The following is a 20923-nucleotide window of genomic DNA, read 5'->3' on the forward strand; positions in this document are numbered from 1 at the left end:
TAGTCTTAGATCTTGACAGTCAGACTTCAGTGGTGAAGGAAAAATGCTTTGATATCAAAGATCGTTTGGCTATTTTGCAGGACTTAAACAAAACAAGAAAAGACCTGAGCAACATAAAATTGAAACAGCAGCCAACAACCACTGAAGAACCACCACCTGTCCCAGCAAGACCTGTCTGGATTCCAAAAGTCGGGGATCTAGTCAGAGAAAAGATCGCGGTAAAGAATGAATTTGGGCCTTCTTACAGAAAAGCAGTTCCTGTCTTGTCTATCAACGGGACAAGATCAGTTGTACTACCGCCGCTTGCTGGTAAAAAGGAGAACCGAGTTGTATCCATCGACCTGGTAAAACCACAATCATGTGGCCGATAACAAACAGTAGGCCAAGTGGACTCCCGATAAGTAGCAGAACACCAAGGTTTGCTACAAATACAGAGGTCCAAACTAAGAGGCTAATCACATTCGAAACGCCTACAGAACAACAACAAGGACTATGCAACAATGCATTGGAACTCAGACCTCTAAAAACCCAAATAAAAACATTTAGTAGAGACACACCAACCTACAATGAAGTAACAAATGAATATGCTGAAGCTGCAAGAAACAGTAATCCTGAAGCAATTGGAACAATTGACAGAACTGCATCCGGCTACTTCATAAACTTCGATGATTCCTCTGAAGACCTAAGTGAATCAAAGACACAGCCATCAACAAAAACATTTAAAAATAAAGCTAAGGAACTTTTGAAACACCTGAAAGAAACCTATCTGATTTCTCCATGGATTGAATTTTGGGTGGGCTTTGGTGCATTTATCCTCATACTTTGGCTCATCATGGTACTAACTTTGGGACGCTTCATTGAGGGAAAATATGCTAAAATGGACACAGCAAGTCAGAAAATCAACTTGATCCTCAAGCCACACATATCTTCACACGTCGAGAAAAGAGAACTTTCTTCAGTCAACTTCACAGCCAATCCTATACCAGGTGGGGTAGCATGGGACAATACTGACTACGAAATTTATGGTCCGGTTGAAATCCTGAAATATCCACACCAAATCAAGATCTCGTTAAGTGACTTTGTAAAACCAAGCTCATTTGCTGATGATTGGGACTTTGAAAACATAAATGATATGATGTCTGACTTAGTGATGTCTGCTAAATTTACCAAACATGATTATTTGCAGGGTTCGACAAATTATGATAGTATGTACTGTTACAACCACTATGGTAACCATTTTTTACATAAATCGGCACAACCTAGAAATGTTTTACATTATAATCAATGGGAACATTGTGCAACCCCTCCAAAAGGAAGCTCAAGAACCTTTTACGACAAATATTCATACTTTTTAGGGTTCAACACAAGTAATGCTGAAACATTTTATTTCAAATTGTCAAATAAGACAGGGACAAAGATCATGCTAACAAACACGAAAATGATATATTCAGACTCATTTTTTGAACAAATGAATACTTTTGGTTTTGATTATTGGGACAAAAATGTTGAAGTAAAAAGTGTTTGGGGTACAAAAGAATGGCAAGTACAAGGTATAGAATCATTGTTTAGAGCCTGCATGATCCCAGAACAAATTATATTTTTAAATGACACTGTTCAACAAACCACCTGTCTTGGCTTAGCCAAAATTAAAGACTTAAATAAACCGTCTATTCCAAAGCCAACAATGGACAGCAATAGCTCTACAGATGAAGAGATAGACGTAAACTATGTATTATACCAAAACAGAACACATCCTGATTGGAAACAATGGTTGATCTGGCCCACAGATACTAATAACTGTCAAGATAGATTCCTGAACAAAACACAGGGGTTCACATTGACCAGGCCAGACCCTAGATATTCCCAAAGACAACACCCAGGGATAATAACCACCTACAGTGTGGGCAAATTATGCCTTCAATGGCTACAAACTTCCACACTGACAGAAATTAAGCAACACCTAACTTTACTTACTGATGGTGCTGACCTGTGTGATTTCATTATGGGACCGCGCAAACAGCGTCAAAAACGCTTCATAGCAGCCTCTGTATACGCAGCTTACAACGAGGCCTGGAAGGTAACTCAAATTGAGACAGCAGAAAGTATACGGGAAATTGACCGTATTCATTTGGAAAAATCACTTTCTGTAGTGAACAATTTCCCCTCCAGTTCACGGACAGCAATTTTTTCAGCAGCCCCAAAAATATTTTTATGACTTTTTCGGGACACTTATCATCTGCTTAAAGTAAAAACTATTCTTAGAGAACTAAAATTTCTATTTTTTAGAAACTTTATAGACATTAGCTGCCCGCTGGTATATTCATAATTATTTCTATTATGTGATGAAATGGTCTCGAACTTTTTCTTTTGTATTAAGAGCCATTTTCATGTGTAATTCTCATATTCGATTAATAATGATGTATACATATGCGTGATTAATTTAGCATTATTCTACAGCTTGAGTGCATATAGTACATGTGAATATTTTTTTCCGTATATTACATTATTCGAAATGCATTATATGTATTTTGGGGTGGTAAGGTATACACGATACTCTACAGTATGTTTTACTATGCCTAGATTTGTAAACATGGCCATAGTTAGCGTGGAGTGGGTGTGATGTATTCTTATAGGTTCTGTATCGATCCCCCTATTCCTGACCCTGTTCTGGTTAACAAGTTAACTAGCAGCCTTCCCATGATGCAGAAACCGTTATCTGATGAAGCCACACCACGGCACAGGAACGTGTTATCTGATTAGGTCATAACGCTTGCCATCTAATTAGACAAGCAATATTCCTCCAGCCCCTGATAAGGCATACGGAGTTCTCAAAACAAATCAAACCTATGACAACCTGGGAAAAACCCTGCGGCCATTGTTTTGATTTTACCGAGAACTTCAGCAAAAGAATGTGCTAACGACTAGCTCGTATGACATCCTTATTGACGTATCTATGTCCATCCTTACGTCAATCTCGGCACCTTACAGGTATAAATATTACCGATATTGCCTTAAGCAAACACACGCGGTGGTGACGAGATCGGAGCAGCCAGACTTGCCGAAGCCCAGAGCAGAGCAGACCCCGCTGGCGCAGCCCCGCCTTCCTGACGCGCTGAGAACGAGACGCTGCTTTCTCCTGCCGAGAAATCCAGCTCCGGCGCTTCCGGGTAGCCCTCGCAGGCAGCCTGGAATATCGAGACCAGAGACGAGAGATACCATCCCTCATTCATCCTAGATTCCAGGTACAGAACTGAATAACCCCTTGCAGAGACTTCTTGAGTCAGTCACTTGGCAAAACAAACTTAACTTAAACTGCTACTTTCTATTCCCGCCCACGTATTAGGCTTAGGTCAGGTACACTGGGGTAGGCGTAGGTACAAACACCAGTTGAGTACGATTAGTCAAATATATATGTGTATGTATCTATTTTATCAATTTTAAACCACCTTATGGCTTAGAAACCATATAAATGTTTTTACAGTATTATTTTATACTTCTGCTTTTATTGTATGCACTTTACTTAACCATAAGTATTGCGATAATATCGATCCATTTCTCTTGTATGAGAAAAGAGACTGATCAATAAATACCATCTTTTATTGAACACGCCCGTCTCTTCCTTTTCTCTACAATCTGGTGAGACTAAGAATGCACGTACTGACTGAGTAAAATAAGTTGTCTTTTGTTTTCACACGACTCTAGAGATACACTCTTGATTAGGGGAGAGCAAAGTTGTCATGTTCTATGGTTGTCAGAAACTAAATCCCTTCTTGTCTATCCAGGGAGGTTCAACTCCTCCTTGACTATTCGAGAAAGTTTCTAGTGAACTCTGAGCTAGCTGGCAAACCCAAAACTTTAAGTCTAATATCGACAATAGAAGACCTAGTTAACGTCTGGTCTAGGCCTATACTATTGAAGGTATTATTCCAATGCGCAGAGCCTATTGGGATAATAGGAACTACACTACACTATCCCCATCCTCTGACCTGAGGTATATTCCCATCCCCATCCTCTGATATGAGGTATATTCCTATCCCCATCTTCTGACATGAGATATATTTCCATCCCCGTCCTCTGACATCAGGTATATTCCCATCCCCATCCTCTGACCTGTGGTATATTCCCATCCCTATCCCCTGAAATGAGGTATATTCCCATCCCCATCCGCTGACCTGTGGTATATTCCCATCCCTATCCCCTGAAATGAGGTATATTCCCATCCCTATACTCTGACATCAGGTATATCCCCATCCTCTGACATGAGATATATTCCCATGCATATACTCTGACATCAGGTATATTCCTATCCCCATCCTCTGACCTGAGGTATATTCCCATCGCCATCCTCTGACATGAGGTATATTCCCATCTTCTGACATGAGGTATATTCCCATCTTCTGACATGAGGTATATTCCCATCCCCATCCTCTGACATAAGGTATATTCCCATCCCCCATCCTCTGACATCAGGTATATTCCCATCCCCATCCTCTGACCTGTGGTATATTCCCATCCCTATCCCCTGAAATGAGGTATATTCCCATCCCTATACTCTGACATCAGGTATATCCCCATCCTCTGACATCAGGTATATTCCTATCCCCATCCTCTGACCTGAGGTATATTCCCATCCCCATCCTCTGACATAAGGTATATTCCCATCCCCACCCCCTGACATGAACATAAAAGGCAAAGCTCACCCTTTGGTCCTTTAAAACAATCTTCCCATGAGGAGAGAAGGGTCATTGGTCAGTACCGGTCCCAGGGATTAGACTAGAGAGCAGGGAGGAAGGGTAGGGGCAAGGAAGGTGTCAGAGAGCGAGAGAGATAGAGAGAAAGTGAGAGAGCACAGAACAGAGGGAGAGACAAACAGATAAAGAAGGAAGAGAGAGAGTAGACAGAGACAGGAAAAGAGAAAGTGAGATAGGGAGAGAGAGACTGAGAGACGGGTACAGACTGAGGTAGTAAGAAAGATAGAGAGAGTGAGTGACAGAGAGTAACAGAGACAGAATAAGACATGGAAAGAGAGCCTGTAAGTGACATGAGGAGACAGCCAGCAAGACTAAAAGAGAGAGAGCGAGTAAGGATGGAAAGAGGGTGGGCTGCTCTGGACATGTGTGTCTCGGGGGCTTTCAGCTCACAGTTCGATTTTAGGGTCATTGTCCCGGATGTTCAGTCAATCATTCAATCAGTATTTCTTCACTGCTGCTTATCACCAGTGAGAGTGTGCTAAACTCTTCAGGTAACCCTTGAACTTCAAGAAGGCGCTGGAGAGCGTCTGTGATTGGCCAGGCCTTACTTAAGATGAGTGTGAGACCCCTAAGTGAGGTGGGTGAGTCAGATGCAGACTGTCAGTCAGGACAGAGGTTCAGTGACCAGGTGTCTGCAGCTGCAGAAGAAGGAGGAGGAGAGCTGAGGACTCTTCCCTTCTTGTAAAACCTAGGGCCTCATTTATGAGGCCTTGCGACAGCTTTGCACTTCCGTTGCGTCGCTTTTTGTGAAGCATCGGCGGCGTGAAACATGCCTCCTGTTACTCACTTTTTACAGGGTGACGCATCTAAGCAGATGCGTCACTTTGAAAACCCCTGAGCTACATTATACCTGCGTCAGGTATAATGTATGCAGTGGGGCGTTCCCCCGCAAAAACGCCTCGTTGACGTGACGCAGTGAAATCTATGAGATTTCACTGCGTCACTTCTAGGACGCCATTGCGTCAAAATCTTGCGCCTGCCTCACAGCAGGCGTAAGACTGACGCAGGCCCTTTCACATGGGGCTTGCCCCATGTGAAAAGATGCATTGCTGGAGTTGAGTCACTTTTGTGACACACTCCAGCAATGCGTCACTTTTGCACTTACAGATACGTCAGAAATACTGACGTATCTGTAACTCCTTGCGACATGATGCATCATACAGTAAATATGACGCATTAGGTATGTCGCAAGGAGTGCGCACTGAGTAGTGACGCATCGCTGCTTACACGCAGGCTGGTGTTAGTGCAGGTGATGTGTCTGCCTTGACTGGAGGGGACACGGTGGGGTCTAATTCTGAGTAATGCAATATTTTCTGATATTTGACCTCTCCTTCCAGCATATTCATCTCTTCTCTTCTCTTCTCTCCTATCCTCTCCTCTCCTCTTCTCTCCTCTGCTCTCCTCTCCTCTCCTCTCCTATTCTTTTCTCTTCTCATCTCTTCTCGTCTCTTCTCTCTCATCTCATCTCATCTCTCCTCCCCCCTCCACCTCTCCTCTCCCCTCCTCTTCTCATCGCTTCTCTTCTCATCTCATCTCTACTCTTATTTTCTCTTCTCTTCTTTTCTCTTGTGTTGTCTTCTTTTTTCTCTTCTCATCTCTTCTTATCTCTTCTCCTCTCTTCTTGCCTCTTCTCTTCTTGTCTCGAATCTTCTCTTCTCTTCTCATCTCATCTCTTCTTTTCTCATCTCTCCTCTTTTCTTCTCTTCTCATCTCTTCTCTGCTCCTCTCCTCTTCTCTTCTCTTGTCTTGTTTCTTCTTCTCTTCTCTTCTCTTTCTCTCCTCCTTCTCTTCTCTTCTCCTTTCTTCTCTTCCCTTCACTGCTCCTCTCCTCTCCTCTTCTCTTCTCTTCTCATCTCATCTCTCCTCCTCTCCTGCCCCTCCCCCTCCTCCTATCCTCTCCTCTCCTATTCTCTCCTCTCTTCTCCTTTCCTCTCCTCTTCTCTTGGCTTCTCATCTCATCTCTTCTCGTCTCTTCTCATCTCTTCTCATCTCACATCTCATCTCTGCTCCTCCTCCCCCTCCCCCTCTCCTCTCCTCTCCTATCCTTTCTTTTCCTCTTCTCATCGCTTCTCTTCTCATCTCATCTCTTCTCTTCCTTTCTCTTCTCTTGTGTCGTCTTCTCTTTTTCTTCTCTTCTCTTTTCATCTCTTCTTCTATTATTGCCTTGTATCTTCTCTTCGTGTCTCTTCTCTTCTCATCTCTTCTCATCTCTTCTCTGCTCCTCTCCTCTTCTCTTCTCTTGTCTTGTGTTTTCTTCTATTTTCTTTACTCAATTCTTCTCTTTTCCTTTCTTCTCCTTTCTTCTCTTGTCTTCTCTTTTCTTCTCTTCTCATCTCTTCTCTGCGCCTCTCCTCTTCTCTTCTCATGTCTTGTTTTTTCTTCTCTTCTCTTCCTCCCTTCCAGCCTGGCTCGGTGTCTGGACCCAGCGGACGGCAGGGAAGGGACTCTGGGGAGAGGTGGTCAATGCTGCAGTGGGACAGACGGCCGCCCTTGCTGCCCCGGTCTCTACGGATGTACTGGACTTTAGCTGGTGCGCAGGGATAGAGGCGGATATGTCACAAAAGATCATGGGCTACTTTGCGCCGACTTCCTCACAGACCACTGGCCCCCTGTACACGGGGCGGGAGAGTGTGAGCTCCGACGGGACCCTGTTCATCCGAGACCTGCGGACGAGCGACACCGGGAACTACACAGTGTATGTGTCACCAAATAATGCATCACCAAGAACATTCTCCCGCCAGCTGCGAGTGTACGGTGAGTGCCACACTGCACAGCGTATTTACTTCCTTCCTCCTCCTCCCGGGGTCAGCCCGAGAGGAGATCCGTGTCTGACGAGGCCTCGGGTGGTAGGTGTACTCGTCCCCACCGTCCACCAACCATCTCTCACCATCCCCACGCTGGGACCAGTGGGCGGGTGTCTCTACTTTTGTATACCTGGGGCAAGTCACAGCCAGTATTCTAAAAGTTCACAAAGAGCTTGAAAGTACTTTTAGACATTGTTATGCTTCAGACATTTTCGCACCAATAGTGCTGCAGCAGGAGTAGGTTTCGATGCGCACACCTGGGGATGTCATGCCAGATGTTTTAAATTATGTATTTTCCCCTCTTTCGAATTGTACCTACCCATAAGACACACACAGGGGATATGACAGCACGTGTAAAAACACTTGTTTTCTCTTCTTTTTATTTCTCCACACAAGCTTACTTTCCCATTGGCAAAACTTCTTACCTGACGTATCCGCCAAGCTGCAGGGAGAACCCTTTGCTTGCTAAATATAGATAATTTCCACCGTGAGAACGGGCTGGATCAAAGTTTGAGAATGTCCACAAACATGCATTTTGGGGTACTTTCCCCAAGACTAACTGCACCCTGTTCAGGACCATAGGAAATAATAAATGAAATTATTGGGGTATCATGCTGGACATGGGAGTACCACCATATCTTTGTTACCATCTTAAACGCCTCCATGAGGGAACATTCGCTAGAGTAAGGATTGGCAAGAATGGGCAACTAACGGCTCCTTTCCCCGTTGGCAAGGGGGTAAGGCAGGGTTGTGTACTTGCACCAACCCTCTTCTCCCTCTTCCTTAATGGGTTAATTGAAGATTTACTTGCCGTTAAGGATATAGACTCTCCAAAACTAGCACACCGCACATTTCCTGCATTAATGTTTGCGGATGACACCCTACTCCTTCCTCTCGAAATCACCTATGGGGCTGCAGCGTTTGTTAAAGGAATTTAGCCAGTTTTGTAAAAAGAGGAACTTGGTGGTAAACATTAAGAAGACAAAATACATGGTCTTCAACGGTAACTCTTTAAACTGCCCGCATCCAAGAATGGATGATAGACCATTGGAGAGGGTCCCTATCTTTGAATATTTGGGTCTCACTTTAAATGATAAAATGGGGTGGGGACCCCAAATCAATAAGGCTAACCTGAAGTTAACCCAGGCTATTGGGGGGATTTTAAAAGTCCATAAGAGTTGTGCTTTAAAGGTTATAAGCCTGACGCTAGAAATCTATAAAGTCCAAGCTAGGGCAGCTACCTAATACGGGGCAGAACTGTGGTGGCATAGCCCATCCAATGCCCTTACAGTAACTGAAAACAATTTTATAAGACAAATTCTGACCCTGCCTAAAAATACACCCTAGTACCACTAAGGATGAATCTGGATATCCTCCCAATTGCGGACCTAATCTCTTCACGCCCATTGCTCTATTGGCGACGGGTGTGGAGTACCCCAGAGTTAGGTCACTATAGGGAGGTATTAAAAGTGATAATGTCAACCCTCGGGGCTGGTAGTTTACCCTGGCTGTCCTTTGTTAGGGGTTCTTTTCGTGCAATAGGAAGGGAGGATCTATGGACCATATCTGAGTAATCTTGCCTAGCTACCTCAAAAAAATCTTTAGCTAGTACAGTGAAAGAGTACAAATTGACAAGTATTTTACAGGCAGTCAACCCTTTTAGTGTAACTCATGGGTTTTTGGATTTTAAATTCCAATATAAATTTGAGCCGGTGTTGGACTCAATACAACCGGCATTAGCTAAGAAGTTGGTTTTGCAATTCAGATAAGGGACACTCCCGCTTCACGTCTTAACCAACAAGTTGGCGGGCGCAAACCCCACCTATGTCCTGGATGCCTAGTGGAGGAAGAAACAGTAATTCATGTAATGTTCTTCTGCTCGGCATATAAGCAGGCTAGGTCTAAGTGGGTTATACCACTTTGCAGAAACCTGGGTATTAGGAACTACCTAGAATTCTTTAGGATCCTAAAATCTGACACTAATCCAGTTTATGTTGTTGCAATTTCGAAATTTCTATTTCATATGTGGTGTAAACGAAAGCACTTACAACAAAATGTGATACCAGCTCCTACCTGTCATCTGCTGTGATTATCTACTCTGTAATACCTAAGCCTGTAAGTGTAGGTATATGCTGATTAATTTATGTGAGAGATAGAAATACCTGCGAACTGGCTGGTACTTCGATCCTGGGCTATATAAAAACATTGTATGTGAACCATTCTTTTTTATATATTTTTAGTATAAATTATATTCTTAATGTATGTTTTAATTGTTCAAATTTCCCATAATGATGATCTTTGCGTTCCTACTTCCTAATGGGGGATCCTATATTCCCATGTTCATAGCCCAGTGTTCCTTTTGATTTTGTACCTTTTTTCTGACTCAGATTTTAAACTTAAATGTGCTTTTATGGCTTTAATAGACGAAATAAAGTTTCTTTGATGATGATGATGAACTTATTTTAAAAAGTTACAAATATAAGTACATATAATTTATTGTTAATAACAGTAGATATTTTTGATTTTATTCGAAAATAGTTCAATATTTTTTTGCATTGAAAAATCAATGACACAATACACTGTATTATATATAATCAAATTACTTTTAATTAATTCTATAACTCACTTTTATTTTTTAATGCATACAAATATGTTTTGACTTTGGTGGGAATTTATTTTTAATGTAAATTTGGGGCAACTAATTTAAATGCTATTTAGAATATTTTAAATCATTTAATTTTTTATCAAAATGTTGGGAATAGTGCTGTAGCATGCTACCTCAGTTTTACATTCAAAGTAAATAAATGAAATAATTTAAAAATAATATTTAACATAAAAAAAATATTTTAACATACTTTTCCAAGTTAAATAAACTTTTTTTAACTTTTCCCTATACTTTAGTATAAAGATATTCGACAGTCAGGGTGGATATCTCAACATGGTAAAATATGTGCAAAAGTTCCCCATACTTTTTTTCATCCCCATTGTCAGAAATCTCTTCATGACATAGTGAAAAGTAAAAAAAGTTTATACGAATATTTTAATGTTCAATAGTAATGTAAAATAATGTTACATATGTCTTATAAATGTAAATATATAAAATTACATAAAAAATATTTTATCCTGTCTAAATAAAAATACAGCTAGCAAGTCTTCTTTGAGAAGAGTGCCATTTGAAAATAAACACATCTACAGTTTGCTTCAGTACATGCAGCAGAAACAATAACAAGGCATGAACATGATGAGACATCCATTGTGGGCAAGATGCTGTTGAGTCCTGTAATATAGTTGACAGTCTAGTAGCTGGGATGGGCGGAGCTAGATGGGCTGAGGGGAAGAGGAGGAGTCAGAACAGGATGAGGGCAGTTAGAGTAGGGACAGGGTCGAGACAAGTTGTATTACAATAAAGCTCCTAAAATATAAGAACCTGTGTCTGTGGCTCCCTGTAGCAGGATGCTACAACTGGCGACGAGGGTGGGATGAGCAAGCCCACTGCGTGCAGAACCCCTAGAAGACACCCTGTCCCCTGCAGCGTCGAAAGGAGAAAGTCTGCTGCTGTATGTGATGCTGCCAGCCAAAGGAGAGATAAATAGTAGGTGACCCTGCCCCTCCTGTAATTGTGGGAGCCTAGAGGGAGCCGCTACCACGAGCGCTGAAGCGCTGGAGAAAAGAAGAAACCTTCGCGCCGAAAACGCGAGCTCCGCCTGATGCGTGAGCTTTGGCACGCTGTCGGCACCGGAGAGCGGGAACTCCGAAAGTGAGTTGGGAGCCTACCCCAACCCAACCTGACGACTGTAGTGGCCAGAGAAGAGTGAATCCTGGGGTGGATCGCCCCACGAAGGTCTACTGCTAAGCGCTGCTGAGTGCGCTGAAATTTGAGCCCATGTGAGGTCCAACGTCGGAAAACCTCACCCCCGATGTGTGAGCTTTGGCAGGGCCCCGCTGAAGGAGCGCGAGACCCTGCAAAGTAAGGCGGGAGCCCACCCCATCCTCACCTGACTGTGGCCTTGACCAGAGGGAGCCAAATCCGGAGTGTGCTGACCCTGAAAACGACTGCCGGTGAGTCCTGTGTGAAGAAAGGGGGTCGAATGAAGAGAGAGAAAGTAGTGCCTGCAGATAACCACGGCGGCCATCTTTGAGTCAGGCAACTCTCGGGACACCATCCCTGTGCGAACTGTAGGCGGCCATTTTGAAGTCAGGCAAGAGGCAATAAGCAAGCATTGGTTGAAGCAAACAAACAAGCATTGGCGAATGGAGATAAACAAGCACTGGCAAGAACAAATAAACACGCATTGACGAGAGCAAAGAAACAAGCATTGGCGGAGACCAAATAAACATTGGTATATGTAAATAAAACAAGCATTAGCAAAGACCAAACAAACATTGGCAAAGACAAGCAAGCAAGCATTGGTACATGCAAATAAACAAGCATTGGTACATGCAAATAAACAAACATTGGTGTATGCAAATAAAACAAACATTGGCGAAGACCAAACAAGCATTGGCAAAGACAAGCAAGAAAGCATTGATACATGCAAATAAACAAGCATTGGTACATGCAAAGAAACAAACATTGGTATATGCAAATGAGACAAGCATTGGCGAAGACCAAACAAATATCGGCAAAGACAAGCAAGCAAGCATTGATACGTGCAAATAAACAAGCATTGGTGCATGCAAATAAACAAGCAGTGGTACATGCACGTCAACAAGCCTTGGTAGGTGCAGATAAACAAGCACTGGTAAATGCCAAGAAATAGGCATTGGTAAGGCAAATAAATAAGCGTGGATAACGGCGCGTGCACAACAATGAACAAGTCTTGGCAACCAAAACAGAATAAGCACATGCAAACACGAGAGTGAATCAACCAACAAGCACGAACAACCACAAGAGTGACTGAACAAACATGCATTGACAAAAAACAAATGTCAGCACGGGTGGAAACGTGAACATTGAGAAACGCAAGCGAATGCGCAGTGGCGAATGTAATGAAGTAACACGTGGCTGTAAAAGAAAAGAAGCACAAGCAAACACCAAGACCAAGCAAAGACAACAGCACAATGGAACAAGCATAAGCAAATGCAAGAGACAGATAAAGACGACGCTGAGCACAAACCGAAGAGCGCCGAAGGGAGAAGAGCTGCTGGGCAGAACTGCCGAAGACCCAGAGAAGGGCAGTCCATCCAAGCTCATTCACCAGCGCATACTGTGATGGTTACAAAGACTATCAATTGCTAAGCAAACAACCAGACCAAAGACCTTGACCAGAATCTCCCTCTCTCATGGCGGGAAGAGACGTAGCACAGCGGGCCACTCCATACATTGAAGTACCGCCCCCAGCGGTGCAGACTGATGATTGGATCTCGGATCTCAAACGACACTGGTGGCTCGAAGCTTTGGAAGATTTCTTAAAAGCCAATGGTGACCAAAGGGAGAGAAAATGTTTGATACTACTCCTCCATCTGGTGGGTCCTGAGGGCCGATGCCCAATCAGGACATTTTCCAAAGAGGATACAGAAATCTATAAAAGACTCCAAAGGGAGCTCTGTGCCCATCTCAACGCACAGACAGATGTGGATCATAATCGCATGGTTTTCAATACAGCACGGCAGGAACCAGGCGAACCGTTGCCAAACTTCATCACTCGGTTACAAAGTCTGGTACGAGGCTGCCACTTCAACACTTTTACAAATGAGGACGCGGTTCGACTTCGGATAGTTGAAGGTTGCACAAACCCTGACACCAAGCGCAAGATCCTGCAAGGGCATTGGTCGTTAAAGGAAATCATCAAGAAGGCCGAAATTGGAATGCAGATAAAAGCAAGAGACGGATTCAAGGACGTGCACCTGAGAGCAAACCATCAAGATGGAACATGTAAGGGCAATAGTAACGGGTGATCCCAAATATCCGGTGGCTCTTCATGTGGCCTCCTGCCAAAGTGACAGGACCAATAAAATAGTCAAAATTTTTTGGCATAGATACAGTCCCCCTTGATGTCAGGGGTGGCAATCGGGAATTACGATTGAGACGCACAGAGGCTATCTGGATTATGCGTCTGAGATCGGTGGAACAGGGACTCAATTATGACCATGAAATGCAATATTTCCTAGGTAACTGATATGTGGGAGAGATTTACGAGATTGCTAAGCATTTATTTACATAGCAATTACTGTTGCGACATATGTTGACATTATGTATGTACATTTCCTTTATGTCACAATGACTCCCCTGTACCTCCTCTGGTCATGAAATTCGTTTCACAAATGAAATTGTACATGATCCGACTTATCTATTGCAATACCATAGTTTGTATATACTGCACATGATATGTATATTGTGATACCGAGTATGATATGTATATTGTGAAACCCACGTATGAATGCAATGGGCACTGTCAGTCCATAGATTTTCCAGCACGGGGGTCACTACCCTAGTTCACCGGAAATGTATTATTTGTTCAAAAATCTTATTTAGATTTTCTGAAAAAACGCGTAATTACTACTTGCTGGAATCTGTTATTAACTTGATTCCGGACTTCGCTCTGGGCCGACCACATTTATTATTATAAATAAGAACTAAACTCCCCCTCGTTTTCATAATGCTGCCTTCTGGCTAGCGTCACATGGTTTCCGTGACAAACCCAACATGGAGACCTGGTATACGAGGTAGACGCTCTAGTCTGTAGATACGCAGGGCTGAGACGTTACTTAACCACGTAAGAACGGCGGTCACGTGTCCAAACAGGAACACGACCGTCGGATACGGACGTTCTCCGTGCCGTTTCTCCGCCCGACAAAGGTAAGCTCTCGGTTACTTGTTGGCAGAGGCCCCAATCTCGAGCCCAATCTGTACAAAAACGAAGTACTATTTCAGGGGCTTAACTCCCTCCGTCTTTTGATGTTGTTACAGCTGGGAACGCTGAATATTTCGACATAGACCACGGCAATTGAACTTATCCTAGACTAGTGGGTAAGACTATATTTTTATTTTGCACTATCCTAGTATGTGGTTTATAACAGAACCAAACATTGATTTTGCTCATAATATATTTTTTAGAGTATTATCCTACTCGCCGTGGGCAAAATAAATAGAACATCATTGAATTCTGACATCGACAAGGGGATACCCTATGATACACCTTGAATAATGTAAGTGTACCAGGAGTTACTTAAAATGGTACGTGTGAACAACGAAAGTTTTTCATGTATCTGTAACCAAGGGGAGTTTATAGTTGTGCCTGATGCTGAATCTATTTATCTGCACGATATATGTGGCAGACCAGATTGCGCTGTCTCTCTGTTTGATTTTTAGTCGGTGAGTGGGTACTCACAGTCACAGACTATCCGTACTATTTATTTTTATTCAGACTGCATTCTGAAACTAATGATATGCAGACGCCTGTATAGTAATTCAGACTACTTCTGATTGCAGAATTATTCTCATATTGGATACTCGACCGGAGTATCGAGGGTCAAGGGCGCAGCTGGGTTGGAAGTATCACCAGCTGAGCGGTGAGCGTCTACATACCTATTTATTTTACTTTCTCATTACTGTATTCTTCTTGCCTGTACTATGAATGTTTTGACCAATAGTGATTAGTTTTTTCCTGTTGTCATGTTTTCTTTGGCACTGATATATAGACCTTCTGACTGGATTACAGCCATCTAGGTATGTGACAAATACATTCTGAGGTTCAGAGTTTGAGACTATTCACACATTCACTATAGCATGCAGTATGACTGTATCGCTCACTAATAGTTCACTTCTACTTCTTAAACTCTGTCTCCAAGCAACGAGATTTCTGTGATACCCACGTGTGTTTTCACTATCACTATTTAACTGCACAGGTAAAAGATAATAGTGATAATCTCACACTTACGACACGGATGTGTTGGGGTGGCACTCAAAAATAACAGATACATTACTGTACACTGGTAGCAGCAACTACTGTGCATGCAAGACCGTGTATTCAGGTCTTTTGGTAATAAGCATCTTTGTGTAAAACATGCTCCATTGTATACCTTTGTTCATTTCAGCCCTGAGGAATCGCGAGTGCGATGAAACACGTGTCGGCTGGCTGCTCATCACATTAAAGACTCCAAGATATACTCATTGAGAGTTCTTTTGTTCTGATATTCTGTCATTTTGATATATGCTTGTTTTATTGTGTTACTCAACACCATATACACTGTCTTGAGTGCAACGGCAACCAATTTTGTTCATACATGGGTAGTTCTCCTTGTTTTCTACTCAACTGAGTGGTTCAAGGTTTTTCCACTCGCCGTCTTGCACCAAAATAATTCAGATTTTTTTACACTAATGTGCGTTCATACGGGCTGTGCACTCGGTTCTAACTGATCAAAAACCTTCCCATCCTGATAGTTCTTCATCAGTCAAGGGTAGCCGCCACGCACAACTTTTTGATTTTTCCTCTCTTCTTCCCGTGTTTTATCTAGAATACCCCTAGATAGGGAAACATACTTATCCAGAACATGGATCGTACCAAAGTGGCAGAAGAGCTATTTGATAACCTAGCCAAAGGGATGTCCACTCAATCTGCTTCTACCAGTACAAACTCCCCTCGTGTAGAGGGTCTCAAGGACAAATTTCTGAAATTAGAAAAACTAAAGAAATTGGAAAACTCCAAATGGTGGGATGGGGTGACCCTAAAACAATATCTAAGATTAAAACGTATTCCCAGAGGGTTAAGAGGTCAAATATTCCCCACCTATGACGATTTGGATGCGGATCTCATGGTCAAATGGGAAGAATCGTTAACTAATAACTCCATTACTCTCATGGAGATCTTGATTGTGAGTTCGGAACGTAAGGTTACCAAGTTGCAGGCAGAAATAGCCACGTTAGAACAAGAAATTAAGGATCTAAATTTGCCCGAGCCTACAGTCAAGAACTATACCATTTTGGATGAAATCCTTTTGAAACATCAATCGGATATTAAAAATAGGAAGGCTCGGCAACTTAGGAGGGACGAACTGGATTATGCACGTGGAAGAATTTTCACGTTTGATAAAAAATACGACTCCATGATCCCAAATAGTTCCAAAACAAGCGGTAGAAACAAGACTAGCTCAGAACCTGCCTCCCTGTCCTCTAGTAACGCCTCTTTGAATTCTGTAAATACTACCGGAGGTGATTCAGATAACCAAGATAGACAGAATATGCCAGCATTTTTTCAAGAGGTTTTACGCATAAGGAAGGGCAACAGGTTTGTGCCCCCACGAAATCAGTCCGAGCAAAAACAAGACGAGGCAGGGGTAGCAAGTTCAGAGGTCTATCGAAGAAAGTTGAGATCAGGAGCCAACAAGAACCAATAAACATTGAGAATCAAGGGGTACAGGTCATCAATCTCTCCAAACTTAGTCTCACTCCAGACATGATTTCTCTCCTAAGTAGGGGCTTAAATTTCAACCCTTACACTACTGGAGACATCTGCAAACTGAAGATTGATCTTTTTAAGTTTATTCGGAATCTGAAGCTAAAAAAGCATTTTTTTGGGTCAGACAAAAGGGCGAGAGAAATGAGATTAACACCTGTACCAAACACTTCTGATACATTGTCAATAAAAGATGTTTATGCAACCCACCTTTTGTTGTCACTAACTGATATGGAGGATTCTCCTCTTGACATGGACCAACTGTTGGAGGAATTAGACATAGAATCTGACTTTAGCATTGTCAGTGGCTTAAAGTCCAAATCCAAATGGATTCCCACACTACCGGGTGGCAATGCAATAGACATGTTCCACAAACGGGTAATAGAGGACTTGGATAAACTGAACAGTCATCGAAAGGACAGGATGTTCAAATACAAGGACAATCTCACCCATGGGGAAAGACATGCACTGACTACACTGATGAAGAACAATACCATAACTATCAGGGAAGCAGACAAAGGGGGCAACGTAGTGATAATGGATCGTGTTGACTATCACTATGAAATCTCCCAACAATTACAGGATGAGTCTTGCTACGAACATCTTACACATAACCCCATAGGTCCTTTAACTCTGAAAATCAATTCACTATTGCTTAAATGGAAACAATCTGGGCTACTGAACGAGGAAGAATTTCTTTACCTTAAGGTGTTTAGACCAACTTACCCGTGGCTATATACACTTCCTAAAGTCCACAAACAACTCCCATTTCCACCTGGGAGACCTATCGTTTCTGGCATTGGGGGCCCCACTGAAAGATTAGCGGAGTACGTGGACCTTTTCTTGGGTCCCCTGGTCAGAAACCTACCCTCTTACATACAGGACAGCAAACATATTCTAAGTACTTTAGCTGACATCCAATGGCAAGAGGGATCTCTACTTGTCACGTTGGATGTTGTCTCACTGTATACCAGTATCAATCTGGATCTAGGCATACAGACAGTGAACAAATTTCTTCACAATAGACCTGCAACACTCTGGCAACACACTGTCATGCTATTAACAATGATTGAACTCATACTGAAAAATAATGTGTTTATGTTTGACAAAAACTGGTACTGTCAAAAGAAGGGAGTAGCCATGGGCTCTAAAATATCACCCTCGTTTGCCAACTTGTTCATGGGTGCATTAGAATCTGATCTCATTTGGAGCGATAAGGGTGCACAATATATCGACTCCATTATTTTTTGGGGTCGGTATATTGACGACTGTATCCTGATCTGGTCAGGCTCACAAGAGCTCTTACAGGATTTCTTTGGATATCTCAATAGAAACTCCTGGGAAATCCAATTTACAATGAACTGGAGTAAAACGAATATCGAATTTTTGGATATTGAATTTTATGTTGCATCTAACTGTCTTCACAGTAGACTGTTCAGGAAATCCACCGCATGCAATGCAGTCTTGCATGCCTCAAGCTCACATCCGCCTCACCAAATTAACGCCATACCTTATGGCGAGTTCTTAAGGGCAAAAAGGAACTGTAGTGAGGATGGAGAGTTCAGGAGATGTTTGACTGGCATGAAGGATAGATTTCACAACAGAGGTTACTCGAACCAGACCATTGAAAGAGCAGAGAAAAGGGTGAAGAAAGTAAAGAGAACGCACACCCTTACATTGTCTAATAAGTCCCCCGTTACTGGAGGGGAACAGATTAGAATGGTAACTGACTTTAATTCATTTCACAATACCTTACGCAAGAGTCTTACCAAACATTGGAGTCTATTAAAGTCAGAAAAAGCTCTTAACTACTGTATTTCAGATAGACCTCAAATTACGTTCAGAAGAGGCAATACTCTTAGGAATAAATTGAGTCCCACTGTACCTAGAGACACTACTGCGACAACTTGGATGACACAACACAGTCTTGGTTTTTATAAATGTGGTTTTTGCAGTATTTGTAAATGGGCTAAACATGGCACTACCGAATTTAAGAGTCCGGATGGTGTTGTCTACACGGTCAAATATAACATCAACTGTACCACTAAATTTGTGATTTATGTGATAGAATGTGTGTGTGGAAAGCTGTACGTAGGAAGCACTATTAGACAATTAAAAGAAAGAATAATGGAACATGTAAGGGCAATAGTAACGGGTGATCCCAAATATCCGGTGGCTCTTCATGTGGCCTCCTGCCAAAGTGACAGGACCAATAAAATAGTCAAATTTTTTGGCATAGATACAGTCCCCCTTGATGTCAGGGGTGGCAATCGGGAATTACGATTGAGACGCACAGAGGCTATCTGGATTATGCGTCTGAGATCGGTGGAACAGGGACTCAATTATGACCATGAAATGCAATATTTCCTAGGTAACTGATATGTGGGAGAGATTTACGAGATTGCTAAGCATTTATTTACATAGCAATTACTGTTGCGACATATGTTGACATTATGTATGTACATTTCCTTTATGTCACAATGACTCCCCTGTACCTCCTCTGGTCATGAAATTCGTTTCACAAATGAAATTGTACATGATCCGACTTATCTATTGCAATACCATAGTTTGTATATACTGCACATGATATGTATATTGTGATACCGAGTATGATATGTATATTGTGAAACCCACGTATGAATGCAATGGGCACTGTCAGTCCATAGATTTTCCAGCACGGGGGTCACTACCCTAGTTCACCGGAAATGTATTATTTGTTCAAAAATCTTATTTAGATTTTCTGAAAAAACGCGTAATTACTACTTGCTGGAATCTGTTATTAACTTGATTCCGGACTTCGCTCTGGGCCGACCACATTTATTATTATAAATAAGAACTAAACTCCCTCTCGTTTTCATAATGCTGCCTTCTGGCTAGCGTCACATGGTTTCCGTGACAAACCCAACATGGAGACCTGGTATACGAGGTAGACGCTCTAGTCTGTAGATACGCAGGGCTGAGACGTTACTTAACCACGTAAGAACGGCGGTCACGTGTCCAAACAGGAACACGACCGTCGGATACGGACGTTCTCCGTGCCGTTTCTCCGCCCGACAAAGGTAAGCTCTCGGTTACTTGTTGGCAGAGGCCCCAATCTCGAGCCCAATCTGTACAAAAACGAAGTACTATTTCAGGGGCTTAACTCCCTCCGTCTTTTGATGTTGTTACAGCTGGGAACGCTGAATATTTCGACATAGACCACGGCAATTGAACTTATCCTAGACTAGTGGGTAAGACTATATTTTTATTTTGCACTATCCTAGTATGTGGTTTATAACAGAACCAAACATTGATTTTGCTCATAATATATTTTTTAGAGTATTATCCTACTCGCCGTGGGCAAAATAAATAGAACATCATTGAATTCTGACATCGACAAGGGGATACCCTATGATACACCTTGAATAATGTAAGTGTACCAGGAGTTACTTAAAATGGTACGTGTGAACAACGAAAGTTTTTCATGTATCTGTAACCAAGGGGAGTTTATAGTTGTGCCTGATGCTGAATCTATTTATCTGCACGATATATGTGGCAGACCAGATTGCGCTGTCTCTCTGTTTGATTTTTAGTCGGTGAGTGGGTACTCACAGTCACAGACTATCCGTACTATTTATTTTTATTCAGACTGCATTCTGAAACTAATGATATGCAGACGCCTGTATAGTAATTCAGACTACTTCTGATTGCAGAATTATTCTCATATTGGATACTCGACCGGAGTATCGAGGGTCAAGGGCGCAGCTGGGTTGGAAGTATCACCAGCTGAGCGGTGAGCGTCTACATACCTATTTATTTTACTTTCTCATTACTGTATTCTTCTTGCCTGTACTATGAATGTTTTGACCAATAGTGATTAGTTTTTTCCTGTTGTCATGTTTTCTTTGGCACTGATATATAGACCTTCTGACTGGATTACAGCCATCTAGGTATGTGACAAATACATTCTGAGGTTCAGAGTTTGAGACTATTC

The 20923-nt window shown here is 42.3% G+C and overlaps 1 protein-coding gene across 1 annotated transcript in view; it reads left to right on the forward strand.

The window, feature by feature from the left end:
• The window catches only part of LOC144768899 (cell adhesion molecule CEACAM8-like), a 132511-nt gene that overhangs the window by 58154 nt on the left and 53434 nt on the right, over positions 1–20923 (forward strand). Inside the window, exon 4 of the mRNA XM_078652912.1 lies at positions 7155–7505. Coding sequence (XP_078509038.1) covers positions 7155–7505 — 351 coding nt within the window. The remainder of the gene's footprint in view (positions 1–7154; positions 7506–20923) is intronic.

Source organism: Lissotriton helveticus, chromosome 7 (assembly GCF_964261635.1).
Source record: "Lissotriton helveticus chromosome 7, aLisHel1.1, whole genome shotgun sequence".
Lineage (NCBI taxonomy): Eukaryota > Metazoa > Chordata > Amphibia > Caudata > Salamandridae > Lissotriton > Lissotriton helveticus.